General features: G+C 37.2%; 1 protein-coding gene and 1 long non-coding RNA gene across 3 annotated transcripts in view; one reads left to right on the top strand and one right to left on the bottom strand.

The window, feature by feature from the left end:
• Positions 1–17,222, top strand: part of LOC143069801 (cytochrome P450 2B4-like) — a 53,521-nt gene that overhangs the window by 15,981 nt on the left and 20,318 nt on the right. The window contains exon 1 of one of the 2 annotated variants that reach the window (XM_076244603.1): positions 4,217–4,713. The exons of the other annotated variant lie outside the window; for it this stretch is intronic. Coding sequence (XP_076100718.1) covers positions 4,338–4,713 — 376 coding nt within the window. The 5' untranslated portion in view covers positions 4,217–4,337. Of the gene's footprint in view, positions 1–4,216; positions 4,714–17,222 lie in introns of those variants that run through there. 2 annotated transcript variants of the gene reach the window in all.
• LOC143066713 (uncharacterized) lies at positions 10,720–11,154 on the bottom strand. The gene is made up of 2 exons (XR_012975757.1): positions 11,060–11,154; positions 10,720–10,764 (listed from the first exon to the last, which is right to left on the bottom strand). It is a non-coding gene; the product is annotated as an uncharacterized LOC143066713 (long non-coding RNA).

Below are 17,222 nucleotides of genomic sequence, written 5' to 3'. Positions count from 1 at the left end.
TTAAATCGAATACAATTTTCTTAAAAATATTTTTAAACGAAAATAATAAAGGAGTATTATTAGGATAGCCTAAATTGGCCTCAAACCTGAATTTGTGATATCATATCTGAAAGCACTTTTTACAATCTCAAATATGCAAATATTGATGACACACATATATTTATATGTATCTACATGTAATCAGACTATTTTTCTGACTACTGTTTTAGTTTTTGTTTTAGATAACTTGTATGCATGTTTTAAGGTACACTGTATGATATTTTCTAGTGTTTATCCATACTCTGTCTCTATATAAAATGTTTTCTTTTAAAAAATTTGCCCTTATTTGCATAATAGAGGGACGAAAAATACCAGAGAGACAGTCAAACTCATAAATCGAAAATAAACTGACAACGCCATGGCTAAAATTGAAAAAGAGAAACAGACAAACAAAAGTACACATGACATAACATAGAAAACTAAAGAATAAACAAAACGAACCCCACCAAAAACATTGGCATAAGTATGATAAATAAAAATAAGGAGATGTGGAAATATTGCCAATGAAACATATAACCATGTCCACCAAGAGCCCAAATTACGTGAATGTAACTATAAATACTATTGCTTGTAACTGGCATGTTACATGTGATTATCATACATAATGTTGATGAGTTTCTTTTGTTTTTCATTTTTGTCGTTATAGTATATGCCCTTTAAAAGAAATAAAATCTTCATTCATGTACAGGTTTCATCATGTACAAATGTATCACAGTATGCGATAAAATGTCAAAGTAGATGCATGAATAAACTCATCATAGATACCAGGATTGAAATTATATATTTCCGCCATACGCGCGTCTCGTCTACAAAAGACTCATCAGTGACGCTCGAATAAAAAATATTAAAAAGGGCAAATAAAGTACGAAGTTGAAGAGCATTGAGCATTGAGGACCAAAAATTCCTAAAAGTTTTGCCAAATACAGCAAAGGTAATCTATTCCTGCGGTAGAAAAGCCTTAGGATTTAAAAAATTTAAAGTTTTGTTAACAGTTAATTTATAATTATGAAATGATTCAATAAGTTACTTTGTTCTTTTATCTATATAATATGATGTTCAGTTGCAAAAATTGCATCCATAGTCAGTTAACAAATTTCAAACATACTCAACACGGTGTTTAGTTCAGGTTTTCCTACAATGGTAGGTTGTATATAAGTTGGTGAAACTCCTCATTCACATGATTAATCATGATAGGGAGTTTACACAAATACTAATAGCCTCGCAGCTGGCTGCTAAACGGCCAGTGTCATATTAATATGTAATATTCAGGACTAGAGATTGTTAATGTAATATGAATATTATAAACCCTGCATTGCTCAAGACCGACAAACTGAGCAAAATTTATAAAAAATATAAAGTTTAACAAACATTTAACTTCATCTAAATTTAGCCGGAATCACTACTATCATAAATGACTCATTTCCGTTTTTTTCTGAGTTTGTCGCTGACTATTCTTATTTTCCCTCAATAGGATTTCCATAATTAATTATGACATTCCCTTTCAGACTTAAGGATGTTTAAATTGCTTGTCATGTTTTTGAATTTTTGTCAGTTTTTCGAAATCCTCTGGTTTTATCCATTTGAATGCATTAAAACAATTTGCCTATGGAACCCCATTTAAATTCTTATAAATTTTTTACATGTTTAATTATAGGCCATTTGTAAAAGTCTTATAAAATCTTATTTATTTTTTAATAGATTTTGAGAACTTTGACTGGTCAATGATAAAGCTATGAAAAATCAAGAGAGAACATTTTCTCGCCAAAATTCCAATGGCTAATATCTCGATAACAAGCGCATTGACCCCTATATATTTTTTTCTTATTTGCATTTTTTATTCCTCAATTAATACTTTATCAATATATACTAGTGTTATGGAAAGTTATTTATTTTGAAACTGAGCCACGTGAGCAGCAAACTTCCTTAATGTGCCTGCTGACCCGAATCTGTCCGTTAGACTCCGTATATACAAAATGAATGAGAAATTTGAGTAGGGTGCGATAAAGGAATATGATAAAGAATGCATATCAAAGTTAACGATATGGACTAAACAGCAGGTTATTTATCAAATTTTAAAAACTACTGTATTTACTACTAAATAAATGATAAAGACACTTAATATATACTAGTCAACAAAAGAAACGATACAAGACTTTTTTTCAAATTCAAGATAAAGTTTTCCGTTCATTGGACCAATATTGAAGGAAGTAATACTTAATCATTATGGAAATATAAATCCGTTTAAAACAAAATATTGTTTTGCTTTTGTGACGTTTTTTCGCGATTTTTTTTTTTACAAAATTTACATAAAACGACAATTTTAAAAACAGAAGTTCCAACTAATGATGCCAACCTCTCATTTAAAGGTAAAGACAGTGTTTGCCATCAATTTGTTTTTTAAAATCATACAGTTTCTTCGTTTATTAGTTAAGCAAAGTTCGACCCCACCAGAATTCGTCAAAATGTATACATTATCAACTGATTTACCATAGACAGTATGTGTAAAGTGATATTCAAAAAGCGGCAACAATCTTAAAACTAATCCGAAAGGTTCCAAATTTACTGTGTATTGTTTTCATATCTAAAGCATTGATTTGAGACGAAAATTAAAAAACAAATCTTTTGCAATTTTTGAGATTTGAAAAAACACTTTTTTTCCCAAAATTTAAAAAAACAATATTTCAACCCATTAGTTACAACATGAACATAACTTGATTAGCATATTGAATATTTTTAAACAAATTTGAAATTTCATTTAGTACTTAGAAAATTATGGGTCGATTTTTTATTCAACTTTCCGCAAAACTAATCTACACCCTATGATCGTTTACACGGAATTTAGATACTTTCCGAAAAGTTTTGATTTTCATTATCACATGTGCATACATTGCAAATGAAAGCTTTTTAAAATAGTGTATATCACTTTGTTTTATATGTAACACTTTTTGATAAAGGATAAGGTCCTAAAATGGCCCCCTTTTCTAGCGTAAATTTCAAATTCGGATTTATTTACCAATATCACGATAAATTGTAGCTAATACATTGACTAGATAGGATATCAGCCATTTTTTGAAAATTTCACGTTTCTGCGTTTCATTATGACGTTACAAGTTGTACTCATATTGATTTTTCTCAAAAAAATCAATGAAAATGGGTAAATTTCCATAGATTATTGGACAGGAAACATAGAGCGCATACGTCGACAACAAAGATCTTTTAAAATAATGTTTGTGAAGACATTTCACTTGTCTTATTTGAACTAGAACACACCCGTGATATCGCGGGTCCGTGACTGATATATAACTATGCGTATGCCTTATTTTAGTATTGTTATTGTCATCTGATAAAGTCATGCCGATTATAACATGTATAAGGTGCACAGTTTTCTTTGCTTTCAAAATCTTTCTGTTTGAACCCGTCGACCTGGAACCTATCAATTATTGGTAATATTAATAATTTGGAAAACAAAAGGGCCTGGAATGGAATATTTTTTACTCAACAGTATACAGCAAAATTCTAAATACACTGTTTAGTGGTGCGCCTGTCTGATGCGGAACGTACAGATAAGGTAATAGGTAACAGGTGAATATACTATTGGTATCGGTGTCGGACTCGATCCGGAACTTCATAATTATTGGCAATATTAATTACATGGAAAACAATCGGGCCTAGAGTGGTGTAATTTTTAATCAACACCATTGTACTATATTAGTTATATATAAAGTTGAATTCTTTGATTCATCGTTTTTACGTGATGACGGCTGACAAATTGGACCTCATAATTTTAGTATTATAGATATTAAGCTTGTCGACGCCTGCGCTCTATGTTTCCTGGTCCTTTATTTGGTTGAAATCCAGCTGATTTTGTCAAATTTCACAAAAATCCCTTACCTTGACCTTTTTGGGATGTAAAAATCAACGTGTTAGAATTAAACTTTGACAAAAACAGTTCTGTTTAACTTTCTCACATGTCTTTAAGGCAACTTAAAGCATTTATTGTCTTGTAACTATGAACTTTATAATTGGGGCCAAAGATGGCCCTTACCGAACTTACTCCTTTATTTCAAAGTCGTGTATCGTTTCTTTTGTTGACTAGTATATATATGTCATTAAATAAAGGTTATAATTGAGCACGTAACAGATCTAGAGTTCAAGGTAAATCCTTTGTTGAACGAACATACGTGTATTGCATAAGTTAAAAACAAGCATGATTGTGGTTATAAGTTCGCGATTATATAGGCTTTACTAAAGTTATATAAGGTTCTCATCACAAGTATATTATCTGTTTCTGTTTTGCAATGGATGTCGCATATGCATATTCCTATTTTGAAGGAATCGATCTAACAGCTATATTTATATTTGTAATAATATTTCTTGCAACAGTTTTGTGGATGACATGTCCAAAATCGGATATTCCTGGACCACGAGCATGGCCTATTTTTGGAAATATTCTACTTGTTACTCAGTTTAATAGTACACAAAAGAGGGTAAAGTTTGTGGAGGATATGACGAGGAAGTATGGACCAATGTTTCGAATGTTTTTAGGACCATACCAAATTGTTTTTGTACAGGGTCATAAAAATGTGCTTGATGTTCTTTTGAAACGAGGACGAGAATTTATGGATAGACCAACCTTCATTCCAGGAATCAAATTAGGTGAAAAAGTAAAGGGAAGTAAGTCATACATTAAAATAGCGAAATGATTTAATCAAATTCAATGTTTTAAAATTTTAGAAAGGCAACGATCTGTACTTCGATAATTTCATGAAAATATCATCTTCGCTTCCAGTTTCCTTTTTCACAGGGAAAGTTTGAATAGGGTATGTATGAACACTTAGGTATTATTTTTGTTTGTTTGTTTGGAGAACAAAGACTTCACAATCAGATATTACTTTTAAAAAGGGCATATTGAGGAATAAAAAGTGCAATGCTATACATATCAAGTTGTAACAGGGCTTTTGTTTATCTTCAAAACTAAGTTGTAGACGTGATACTTTTACTACAAACCTGCAAACAAAGATCAGGGGTATATAGCAAAGACATCACAATGTCCGTCTGTCTATATATATCTGTCTGCCAGTCCCCGAGGGCATAACAATTGTATCGTTACACTCTGACCTTGTCTTCGACCCCCTTTGATAGTCAAATAATCTTTCGTATCCGACTCATATATACTCTTTGTTGAACCAGACTAAACATACAGTTGCATCATTGACGGGGGATGTCACATTTACTCAAATAAAGTTTTTTTGTGACCTTGACTTTGATAGTAAAACCTTATACAATTCGTTTTCGACTCATATCTTATGTACTTTTAATCTTACCAAATGTATACAGTTGCATCGTGAACTGTTGGTGTGTCATATACCAAAGTATGATAACTGTGACCTTGAATTTAATTTCTGACCTTTATGATTATAAAACTCAACTCAATTCCTGCTCAGAAATTTTATATTTCAAATCAAAGGATTATCAAACTTGGTACGCAGTTGCATCATTGGCTAAGACTGTATCTGACATACTAGTCAGGTCTTTCTAATACAGATTATTACATGGCATTTTTCATATCGCATGTATTCAATATCAGCCCAAGAACTGATAATACATGCGATATTGAAAATGACATGTTATGATTTGTTTATCATATGATTCAACTATGGAGATAAATAATAGATTAATAAATAATATATTGATCCTCTTACGTTGTTCTCAAATAGAAGTTCAATGATTGAAAAATTCACGGACGTCGTACCCCAAATGTAGCACATTCGATATGAATTTCTTTCTATCAAATTCCTCAACAGAAAAGATAAACAGCAAAATGAAATATTTCAATATAAACGATAAAAACTAATTCAGCAGTTATTCTGTTACACCGTTCCGTAATTTATATAGTTCGTTTGATTATATTCTTAATCTATTTATGTGTTCCAGTCTAGGAGGATTATTCATCTTTGTACTGGCCTGACCAGTGAGTGTAACCAAGACGACTGGGTTTAAGTAAAGATAAAACAATCAGGAGCTGACTTTTATTTCACTACCAATCCAAATGGTGAAAAACTGAAAATACAAATATAAATACAATTTTACAATGTGTTCAATGATAATTAAAGTCCATTAAAAATACGGATAAACAGTTCGTAGATATATAAAGCTGTTAAAGTTCTTTATAATTATGAATAGATGAATATTCTTGCACACGTCGGGTTCTGTCTTGAATTAAATCGTGTAATCGCAGATACGAACAGTTTGAACGGTAAAATGTTCATAGTTTCTTTATAACATAGGGAAATATATTAAAACAGTTCATCGCTAATGTAAAGCCATAATTTGTAATGTTTTAAAGGTAACTCACGATGTGGTTAGCCACGAATTGTTCTTTTGGACAACGTGTCCGCTGAATGTTCTGTGCAGTTGTGCAGAGGACTCGCTGAGCAGTTTACGTCATTAGAAGAGAGGGGAAAGTAACGCGGATTCCTACACTGTCCTGTAAAAAACTCCTAAAACTGGCGCACATAAAGCGATGTACGCAATGAAACGTTAACAATATAAAATGATGATCAAATGAAGAATAAATGATGAATAAGTTTCAGAACACTCCCCATCTGAGGTCTATCTGACATCACTATTCTATTATCGAAACAAATAAAATGTTAAATATATAACAACAGTACAAATATTCACTTAGAAGTAGTCCAACGGGAGGCTGGGTATTTCACAGCTTCTATCCTAGATATGGCGGTGTTTCCGACGAGATCGCGGCGATCTAAGATCCAACTCCATGGCTGTAGTTCTGATGGAAGAATCTCCTTTCGACACGGATATGCGATCTAACGAGGACGTCTTGTGAGACGGATGCTTTCTTTGACGTTTACGGCGTACAGTAGACCATCCGGTACCATGTTCCTTTTCTCTGTGACTCAAGTTGGAATTGGTTATTCTGCTTTCCTCTTGTCCTTGCGTATCCAAAGGCGAATTGAAGCTTTCCATGGGAATTGAATGTTTTCGGATGTACTTTTCTTTGTCCGCATTCACTTTTGGTGGCGTTGTTTCCGAAGTGAACTTTTCGGCTTCTGCAAATCTGACGATAGAAGTCGCTGATTTCGTTTTCGGTTGCCCATGTAAACGGGGATAAAATTTAGACGAATCAGTTTGAATTTCATTTGACTGGGTGTTGGTTTTATTACACTCAGGTAATTTCTTTGTCTGTGGTTTCACAACACTGCAAGTTGGATTTCTTTCCTTTGTAGTGAGTTCAAGGTGAACATGTTGCTTATCGGAGCGTATTTCTCCAACGATAATCCAACCCAGGTTTAACTTTTGCGCAAATGGAGCCTTTGGTGGTCCTAGACGTTGATCAAGGACATGATGTGCCTCTATAAGGTCTCTTCCAATGAGCAATAGGATTTTGCATTTTCCATCAATCGGGAGAATATGTTTTTGTAATTCTTGCAAGTGTTGATATTGCAATATGTCCTCAGGTGTAGCAATTTCGTTCCGATTATTGGGAATGTTATCGCATTCAATCAGTTCAGGCAGATTGAATCTAGTATTGTCTTGTACAGACTTCACGACAAAGCCGTTTCCTCGTTTACCGGAAGTAACCTTGCTGCCGGAGCAGGTGGATAACAAATAATCTTTTGTTTCTGCCTGTACGTTGAATAGGCTGAAGAATTCAGGAGCCACGAGAGACCGGTTGCTTTGGTCGTCAATAATTGCATACATGCGAATTACTTTGTCCTGATTATCTTTGTGAAAGACATTCACAGGAAGTATCTTGGCACAAGATTTACTGCTGTTGCCGTCTTTGGAGATATCTGTGCAAGTTGAACTAACAGAGGTTAGCTTGGTTTCAGCTAACTCAAGTTGCTCCCCGCCGTCGACTGATCTAGGCGGTGAAGGCGGTGCACCTTTGGTTTGGTACACTCGATTAGTGTGTAATGCGGTGGTGTGTTGTTTACTTCCGCATTCATTGCAACTGATACTCGCGTTGCAATCACGACTTCTGTGCATAGTCGAATCACAGCATTTGTAACAAAGATTGTTTTGCCTCAACAGTTCCTTGCGTTCCTCTATAGTTTTGGCTCGGAATGCTCGGCATTCATTCAAGGTATGCTTTGTGTTGTGTAGGATACACAGACCTTGTTGTTGACTGATGTCTTCAGTTTGCCGTTCAACAGCCGTCTTATGGACGTTGACTTTAGAGTACGTCTGAGGTGTGAACCTTGGCGTAGCGTCTTTTGTATTTGGTGTTACCTTTGAACCAAAGATGAACCCAGGATCGTTCTTAATTTTGCTCATTTCCCTGATGAAGACAGAGAATTCTGTAAAAGGTGGAAAGGCAACTTCATATTTAGACTTGTATCTTAAAGCCCTTGTTATCCACTTTTCTTGGAGTCCGTATGGTAGTTTTTCCACAATAGGATTTACCCCCTTTGACGAGTCGAAGTAAGCTGGCAAACATCCCAGCTTGGGATTTTCTTTGTGATACTCTATTTCTGAGATAATGTCTGACAAATCGTAAAGGAGTGAGTTGTCTTTATTCGTCAATGTAGGGAATTTGGCAAGTTTACTCATGAGAGAGGCTTCCAACATTTCTGGAGCACCATACCGCTCGTCAAGCCTCTTCCATAATCTCTGTATACCTATGGTAGGATTATTGGTGTTCGACGCTCTTATGCTAATGGCGTGTTTAGCAGACTCTGGACCGAGCCACTTGATCAGTTAATCGATCTGTTCGGAGTCAGAGACTTGTAACTCATCAGTCACATTCTTGAAGCTTTCTTTCCAAGTATGGAAGGATTCTGCCCGATCGTTAAAGCTTGTTAACCGGGAGAAAAGCAGGTCCTTGCGTAAGAGGAATCTAGTTATCTCTGATGTAAGGTTGATTTGTTGAGGTGTGCAACAGGGATCTCTTCTATTACGTCTTGTTTTTTGTGTGAAACAGGGATCTCTTCTATAACGTCTTGTTTTGTGCGTAAGACAGGGATCGCTTCTTTAACACCCTGTTTTTGGTGTTCAGTAGGGCTCTCATCTGAAAGACCTAGTTTTTGTATGCCGGTTACTAATCCCAGATCTGGGATAAAGGTAACTTCCGGTGACTTATTATCGGAAGGCAAGACGGCAGATGTCTGTGACGGCAAGTTCGATGCCACGGATGGCACAAACGCTGGTGCTTCGTGACTCAGCTCGATCTTAACAGGAATTTGTTTTTTTTTCTTTTGAGGACCTGTTACTTCCTTAACAGCAGTTGATACAGGAAGTTTATTGACGAAATCTTGCACACGCTGGAGCGGGTCTTCCTTTTCGTCAGGGAGATCTCTATACGCTTGGCTATCATCGTATTCCAAGATACGAGCCTCGGCTTATGCGGCTGCAGCTTCTCTCTGTGCTTCAAGAAGGTTAAATTTGGCTTTAAGCTCGGCCTTTTCCCGGCTTATTCGTGCGGCTTCTTGTTGCATTTGAGCCTTCCTACGCATAGCTTCTTGTTCTAATTGCGTTTTTCTGTGAGCGGCCTCTTGTTCTAATTGCACTTTTCTGTGAGTAGCCTCTTGTTCTAATTGCACTTTTCTGTGAGCAGCCTCCTGTTCTAGCTGAACTGTTCTCTGTGCGGCCTCATGTTTACGTTGAGCGACTTCTTGCTCCATTTCTGCCTGTTTACGACTGGCTTCCTGTTCTATTTCAGCCTTTTTGTGTGCTGCTTCCTGTTCCATTTCAGCCTTTTTGCGTGCTGCTACCTGTTCCATTTCATTTTGTCTGAACAGGGCTTGTTCTTCTAACATTGCTTCCTGTTGTAGGATAAGGGCATGTTTTTCGACAAATGCTATCTTAGACTTTGCAGCCTCTGACATGGCTCGCTTTCTCCGTGCCAGGCTTGACATGTCTGACACGTTAGAGCTACCGCTGTGCGAGCTTTTCTTACCCTTTGAGGTCTTTGTTTTAGTGGATTTAGCCTGTGTTAGGGCGAGGCGATGCTCGTGTAAAGTCTCAATTGCCAGTTCGACTTTAGACATTCGGATATCCGTTGAGAATTTGCACGTATCAATGTTTTGAAGGCTGTCTAATGTCTTTGTATTTTTCAGAACTGTCAAGTACTCGTCTGTGAGCCTGCGATACTTAGTACAGGCTTGTACAATTTTATCTTGTGCTGTTAACAATTGCTGGAGGTCGTTGGGAGGCTTGGCCGTTTCTAATAACTGAGAGTCTAGGTTTGACCATAGGGCCTCTAAGTCGTGATAGAACTTGTCACGTTTTTCTATAAAGGCTCTCTGTCCTTTTCGGTAAGTTCACGCACTCGCCTAGTTTCGGCATTTTCATCTACATTTGTTGTTTTAGACGGATTTTGTAATAATTCTAGATCTGGGACATTTCCCTCTGGGGGATGAACCTCTTCTTGCTGTTCCGCGTGACTGGGATCCATGATGTAAGTCGGCAATGTTTGTTCAACGTTGTTGGTTTGCTGCCGAGTACACACAAGATATGTAGTCCACTGTCAGTGTAAAGGTATGTACGTATGTACGTTGCTACGTTGTCGTTGAAACTACGTTGTTGGTCTGTTGACTGTCGTGGAGTGGCGTACGTTATCCAAGAAAAACAACAGGCAAGTTGTAGCTTTTTCACTGTACTGGCCTGACCAGTGAGTGTAACCAAGACGACTGGGTTTAAGTAAAGATAAAACAATCAGGAGCTGACTTTTATTTCACTACCAATCCAAATGGTGAAAAACTGAAAATACAAATATAAATACAATTTTACAATGTGTTCAATGATAATTAAAGTCCATTAAAAATACGGATAAACAGTTCGTAGATATATAAAGCTGTTAAAGTTCTTTATAATTATGAATAGATGAATATTCTTGCACACGTCGGGTTCTGTCTTGAATTAAATCGTGTAATCGCAGATACGAACAGTTTGGACGGTAAAATGTTCATAGTTTCTTTATAACATAGGGAAATATATTAAAACAGTTCATCGCTAATGTAAAGACATAATTTGTAATGTTTAAAAGGTAACTCACGCTGTGGTTAGCCACGAATTGTTCTTTTGGACAACGTGTCCGCTGCATGTTCTTTGCAGTTGTGCACACGACTCGCTGAACAGTTTACGTCATTAGAAGAGAGGGGAAAGTAACGCGGATTCCTACACTGTCCTGTATAAAACTCCTAAAACTGGCGCACATAAATCGATGTACGCAATGAAACGTTAACAATATAAAATGATGATCAAATGAAGAATAAATGATGAATAAGTTCCAGAACAATCTTTAACGTTAAAACATCGTACCGTCGCTACCTTTCCCTCTCTCACACGTATCCGTTACATGAAAACTGCAAGGTCATAACGATCACGAGGAACATTTCGTCGAGACGTCATCTTGGACACAATTCGTGGCTAATCACAGAGTGATCGAGTTATATAACATTGTATTTAAAGCCTTCAAATTGCCTTTCGTATGATTGAACCTTTTCTCCGTGAAATACTGGAGATGTAACCGTTCTTGAAAGTACAACATTTTCTCGGATTCAACGGACTGTGCTATCAATTATTTTGGAGATTTCATACACTAGAAACATTAATTCAACACATTGTAAAATTGTATTTTATTTGTTTTTCAGCTTTTTACCATTTGTTAGATTGGTTTAAGAATAAATTGTCAGCACCTGATATTCTGATTGCTTGAGCCCAATCGTGGTTATACTTAATGGTCAGGCCATTACAGTAAAAAGTCTGCAACTTGCCTGTTGTGTCTCACAGATAACGCCACGCCACGTTAGTTATACAGCTATATAACAACCTACCTGTTGAGCCCTGCATGTACGTATCATCCCTTGACGTACAGTAAATTGACGACGACCTGTCTTTACATATCCAGACAAGGAACGACAACATAACAACGTTCATACCTTTACACTGACAGTGGACTACATAACTTGTGTGTACTAGGCAGCAACCCAACAACGTTGGGTCAACATGGATCCCAGTCATGTGGAACAACAAGAAGAGATACAGCCCCCAGAGGGAAATGTTCCAGATCTAGAACTATTACAAAATCCGTCTAATACCACACATTTAGGTGAAAATCCCGAGACTAGGCGAGTACGGGATCTCACCGAAAAAGGTAAAGGAGCCTACACAGAAAAACGTAACAAGTTCTGTGAGGAATTAGAGGTCCTTTGGTCAGATATAACGACCCAGTTATTAAAAATCACCACGCCTCCCAATGAACTTCAGCAAGTCTTAACAGCCCAGGACAATCTTGTAAAAGCCTGTACAAATTATCGTAGGCCCACAGACGAATATCTGGACTTTCTAAAAAGGACCAGAACGTTGGACAGTCAAAAAGACATAGACGCATGTAACCTTACATTGGATCTCCGTCTGTCCAAAGTGGAACTGGCCATGGACTCTTTACACGAGTATCGCCTTGCCCTCACTAAGGCTAAATCAACTAAAACAAGGACCTCAGGGTCAAAAGGTAAGAAACCCTCACGCAGTGGTAGCTCTAACGTGTCAGACATGTCAAGCCTAGCACAGAGAAAGCGTGCCAAGGCAGAGGCTGCCAAGTCTAAAATAGGCTTTGTAGAAAAACATGCCCTTATCCTACAACAGGAAGCAATGTTAGAGGAACAAGCCCTGTCCAAACAAATTGAAATTGAACAGGAAGCCACACGTAAAAAGGTAGAAATGGAACAAGAAGTCGCTCAACGTAAGGCTCAAATGCAACAAGAAGCCGCACGAGTAAGCCGGGAAAAGGTCGAGCTTAAAGCCAAATTTAACCTTCTTGAAGCACAAAGAGAAGCTGCACCAGCAGAAGCCGAGGCTCGTATCCTGGAATACGATGATAGCCAAGCGTTTAGCGATCTTCCTAACGAAAAGGAAGACCCGCTCCAGCGTGTGCAAGATTTTGTCAATAAACTTCCTGTATCAACTGTTGTAAAGGAAGTAACAGGTCCTCAAAAGAAAAAACAAATTCCTGTTAAGATCGAGCTGAGTCACGAAGCACCAGCGTTCGTGCCATCCGTGGCATTGAACTTGCTGTCACAGACATCTGCTGTCTTGCCTTCTAAGTATACTAAGTCACCGGAAGTTACCTTAATCCCAGATCTGGGATTAGTAACCGGCATACAAAAACTAGGTCTTTCAGATGAGAGCCCTACTGAACACCAAAAACAGGGCGTCATAGAAGAAATCCCTGTTTCACACCCAAAACAAGGCGTAATAGAAGAGAGCCCTGTTGCATACCAGCAACAAATCAATCCCACGTCGGAGACAACTAGATTTCTTTTGCACAAAGACCTTTTATTTTCCAGGCTAACAAATTTTAATGACCTGGCAGAATCCTTCCATACATGGAAATCTAGCTTCAAAAACGTCATAGACGAATTACAAGTTTCTGACTCGGGCCAGAGTCTGGTAAACATGCCATTAGTATTAGGGCCTCAAATCCCAACAACCCTACTAGAGGCCTACAGAGGTTATGGCAAAGACTGGATGAGCGATATGGTGCTCCAGAAATGTTGGAAGCCTCTATCACGAGTAAACTCGTCAATTTTCCTACCTTGACGAACAAATATAACGCACGTCTTTATGACTTGTCTGATATTCTATCAGAAATAGAATTTCACAAGGAAAATCCCAAGCTGGGATGTTTGCTGGCATATTTTGACTCTTCGTCCGGGATAAATCCTATTGTGGAAAAACTGCCATACGGACTCCAAGAAAAGTGGATTTAATACAAGGGCTTCAAGATACAAGTCTAAATATGAAGTTGCCTTTCCACCTTTCACAGAATTCTCTGCCTTCATCAGGGAAATTAGCAAAATTAAGAACGATCCTGGGTTCATCTTTGGGTCAAAAGTAACATCAAATACAAAAGACGCTACGCCCAGGTTCACACCTCAGACGTACTCTAAAGTCAACGTTCATAAGACGGCTGTTGAACAGCAAACTGAAGACAGCAGTCAACAACAAGATCTGTGTATCCTACACAAGACAAAGCATACCTTGAATGAATGCCGAGCATTCCGAGCCAAACCAATCGAGGGACGCAAGGAACTGTTAAGAGAAAACAATGTGTGCTACAAGTGTTGTGAGTCAACCACACACATAAGTCGGGAGTGCAACGCAAGTATCAGTTGTAACGAGTGTGGAAGTGAACGACATACCACAGCACTTCACATCACTAGACCACAACAATCTGAAAGTTCCCAGTTTAGCTCACCCAGACAAGCCTACGGCGGGGAGCTAACACAAGTCTACGGCGTGGAGCAGACAGAGTCAGCTGAAACAAAGTTAACCTCTGTAAGTTCGATCTGCACAGAGATCTACAAAGATCATAAGAGCGAGAAATCTTATGCCAAGATATTACCTGTGGACGTGTACCACAAGGACAAGACAGACAAAATTATCAGAATGTACGCCATTATTGACGACCAAAGCAACCGGTCTCTTGCCTCGCCTGAATTCTTCTGTCTGTTCAACGTTCGGGAGAAACCTGAAAACTACTCTCTTACAACATGCTCCGGCAGAGTAGCTACTTCTGGGAAAAGAGGAAAAGATTTCGTCATAAAATCTGTACATAGTGACGTACAATTTGATCTGCCTACATTAATTGAATGTAATAATATTCCCAATAATCGAGACGAAATTCCTACTCCTGACGTTACAATGCATCATCCTCATCTGACAGAACTCAGAGGAAGCATTACACCACTAGAGGAACGTTGTCAAATTCTACTCCTAATTGGAAGGGACCTTATAGAGGCACACCACGTCCTTGAACAACGCCTAGGACCATCCCGAACTCTATTTGCCCAAAAGTTGAGACTTGGTTGGGTCATAATTGGAAATACATATATTGACAAGCAAACTGTTCCTATTGAAGTCAACACAAAGATAACTTACGTTTCAATCACGGAATCAAAACAACGTCTTGCCTCAAGACCGGAAATAGCCGTCAAGGACAAGTATCCAATTGTTGTTCAGTCTAACTACAAAAACTTTCATTCGAATGCCAAGGTCGCAAAATCGCATTCAATACAAATCCCTTTAATGTACTGGACCTAGTACCAAGCCTGGTAAACGCACGAATTTCTCTAAAGGGACATCACTCGCGTCACTAAAAGCAAAATATTTGACTTCTATAGAAAAATCTATAGATAAAGAAAATTTCATTCCGAAATCAACAGGACCTGAAGTGCATGGTGCGGAAATCAGTAGCATTCACAAACCTATTCCGATAGAAGGACCTATTGCCAATATCAATCTGCCTTTGAGCAAGCAACCTCTACTCCGAGGAGGAAGCAGTATTGCCAAATCTGACTTGAATTTTAGTAAAAAGGAACCAGTAGTCTTATCTGGACATCATCACAAAGTAACACATTTTCTTGGACATTACTACAACAAAATCAAACATAGAGGACCCCACTTCACAGATAAATCAGCAAGATCAGCAGGATTGAACATTAAGACGAAACGCTTAATTTCGTCTGATACTAAAAAAGATGGAACTTTTCGCCAAACCGGAAGAGGATCAAATATTACCTCTCGCCATACCCATCGGAGGACCACCTTTAACCGTCGTCGCCGTCTCACAACGTTGGAGAAAACTGTTCCTACTATCTCAACAACAGCTATGGAACATTCTTCAAATCACAGCGATCTCATTGGAGAGATCCTTCTTCATAGGACAAGAAACTGTGCCGAACCCAGTTTTCCGTGGAATTAATCTATTCTGGAAACTTTATAGTGAAATGTCGTAAGTTGAGACGTGATATTTCTCACATGACCAATAGTGGACATTTCACCTGTATATATTCAATTCATATTGGGATTAATTCATTTGTATAAATCTTGTATTTATATTCGAAAAATTTATGGACTAGTGATATCAGATATACATCAGACGGGGATTATTCTGTTACACCGTTCCGTAATTTATATAGTTCGTTTGATTTTATTCTTAATCTATTTATGTGTTCCAGTCTAGGAGGATTATTCATCTTTAACGTTAAAACATCGTACCATCGCTACCTTTCCCTCTCTCACACGTATCCGTTACATGAAAACTGCAAGGTCATAACGATCACGAGGAACATTTCGTCGAGACCTCATCTTGGACACAATTCGTGGCTAACCACAGAGTGAGTTAATTATATAACATTGTATTTAAAGCCTTCAAATTGCCTTTCGTATGATTGAACCTTTTCTACGTGAAATACTGGAAATGTAACCGTTCTTGAAAGTACAACATTTTCTCGGATTCAACGGACTATGCTATCATTTTTTTTTGACATTTCATACACTAGAAACATTAATTCAACACATTGTAAAATTGTATTTTATTTGTTTTTCAGCTTTTTACCATTTGTTAGATTGGTTTAAGAATAAATTGTCAGCACCTGATATTCTTATAGCTTGATCCCAATCGTGGTTATATTTAATGGTCAGGCCATTACAGCAGTATACATAATACATCGTAAATAAACACTGTTTCGAAAAGTCAACATTTTTGAAGTAACTTTCTAAATCATATATGAAACTTTTGAAAATGCATTTATTTCATTATTTGTTTGTTGTTGGTTTTTTTCAGTTTACACAATATACTTTCCAGTATCGAAATTATTGTTTTGTACCCTACTTTATAATGTTTTTCACTGAAACTGATTGTGTTCGCTAAAAGTGATTTTGGGTAATAAGGCAGTGGGATTGTGTTTGCTTATGGTAATTTTGGAATAAAACAGGCAGTGGGATTGTTTTTGGTTATAGTAATTTTTGTTTATTCAGGCATTGGGATTGTATTTGCTAATGATGATTTTGGGTTTATGTAGGCAGTGGGATTGTGTTTATGGTAATTTTAGGTTTTTGCAGTCAGTGGGATTGTGTTTGCTGATGGTGATTTTTTGTTTATGTAAGCAGTGGGATTGTGTTTGCTGATGGTGATTTTGGGTTTATGTAGGCAGTGGGATTGTGTTTGCTAATGGTGATTTTGAGTTTGTACAGGTAGTGAAATAGTGTTTGCTAATGGTGATTTTGGGTTTGTACAGGTAGTGGAATTGTGTTTGCTAATGGTGATTTTGGGTTTATACAGGTAGTGGGATTGTGTTTGCTAATGGTGATTTTGAGTTTGTACAGGTAGTGAAATTGTGTTTGCTAATGGTGATTTTGGGTTTGTACAGGTA

Source organism: Mytilus galloprovincialis, chromosome 3 (genome assembly GCF_965363235.1).
Source record: "Mytilus galloprovincialis chromosome 3, xbMytGall1.hap1.1, whole genome shotgun sequence".
Lineage (NCBI taxonomy): Eukaryota > Metazoa > Mollusca > Bivalvia > Mytilida > Mytilidae > Mytilus > Mytilus galloprovincialis.
The sequence above is the reverse complement of the archived record's forward strand: the minus strand, read 5'-3'. Positions and strand labels throughout refer to the sequence as shown.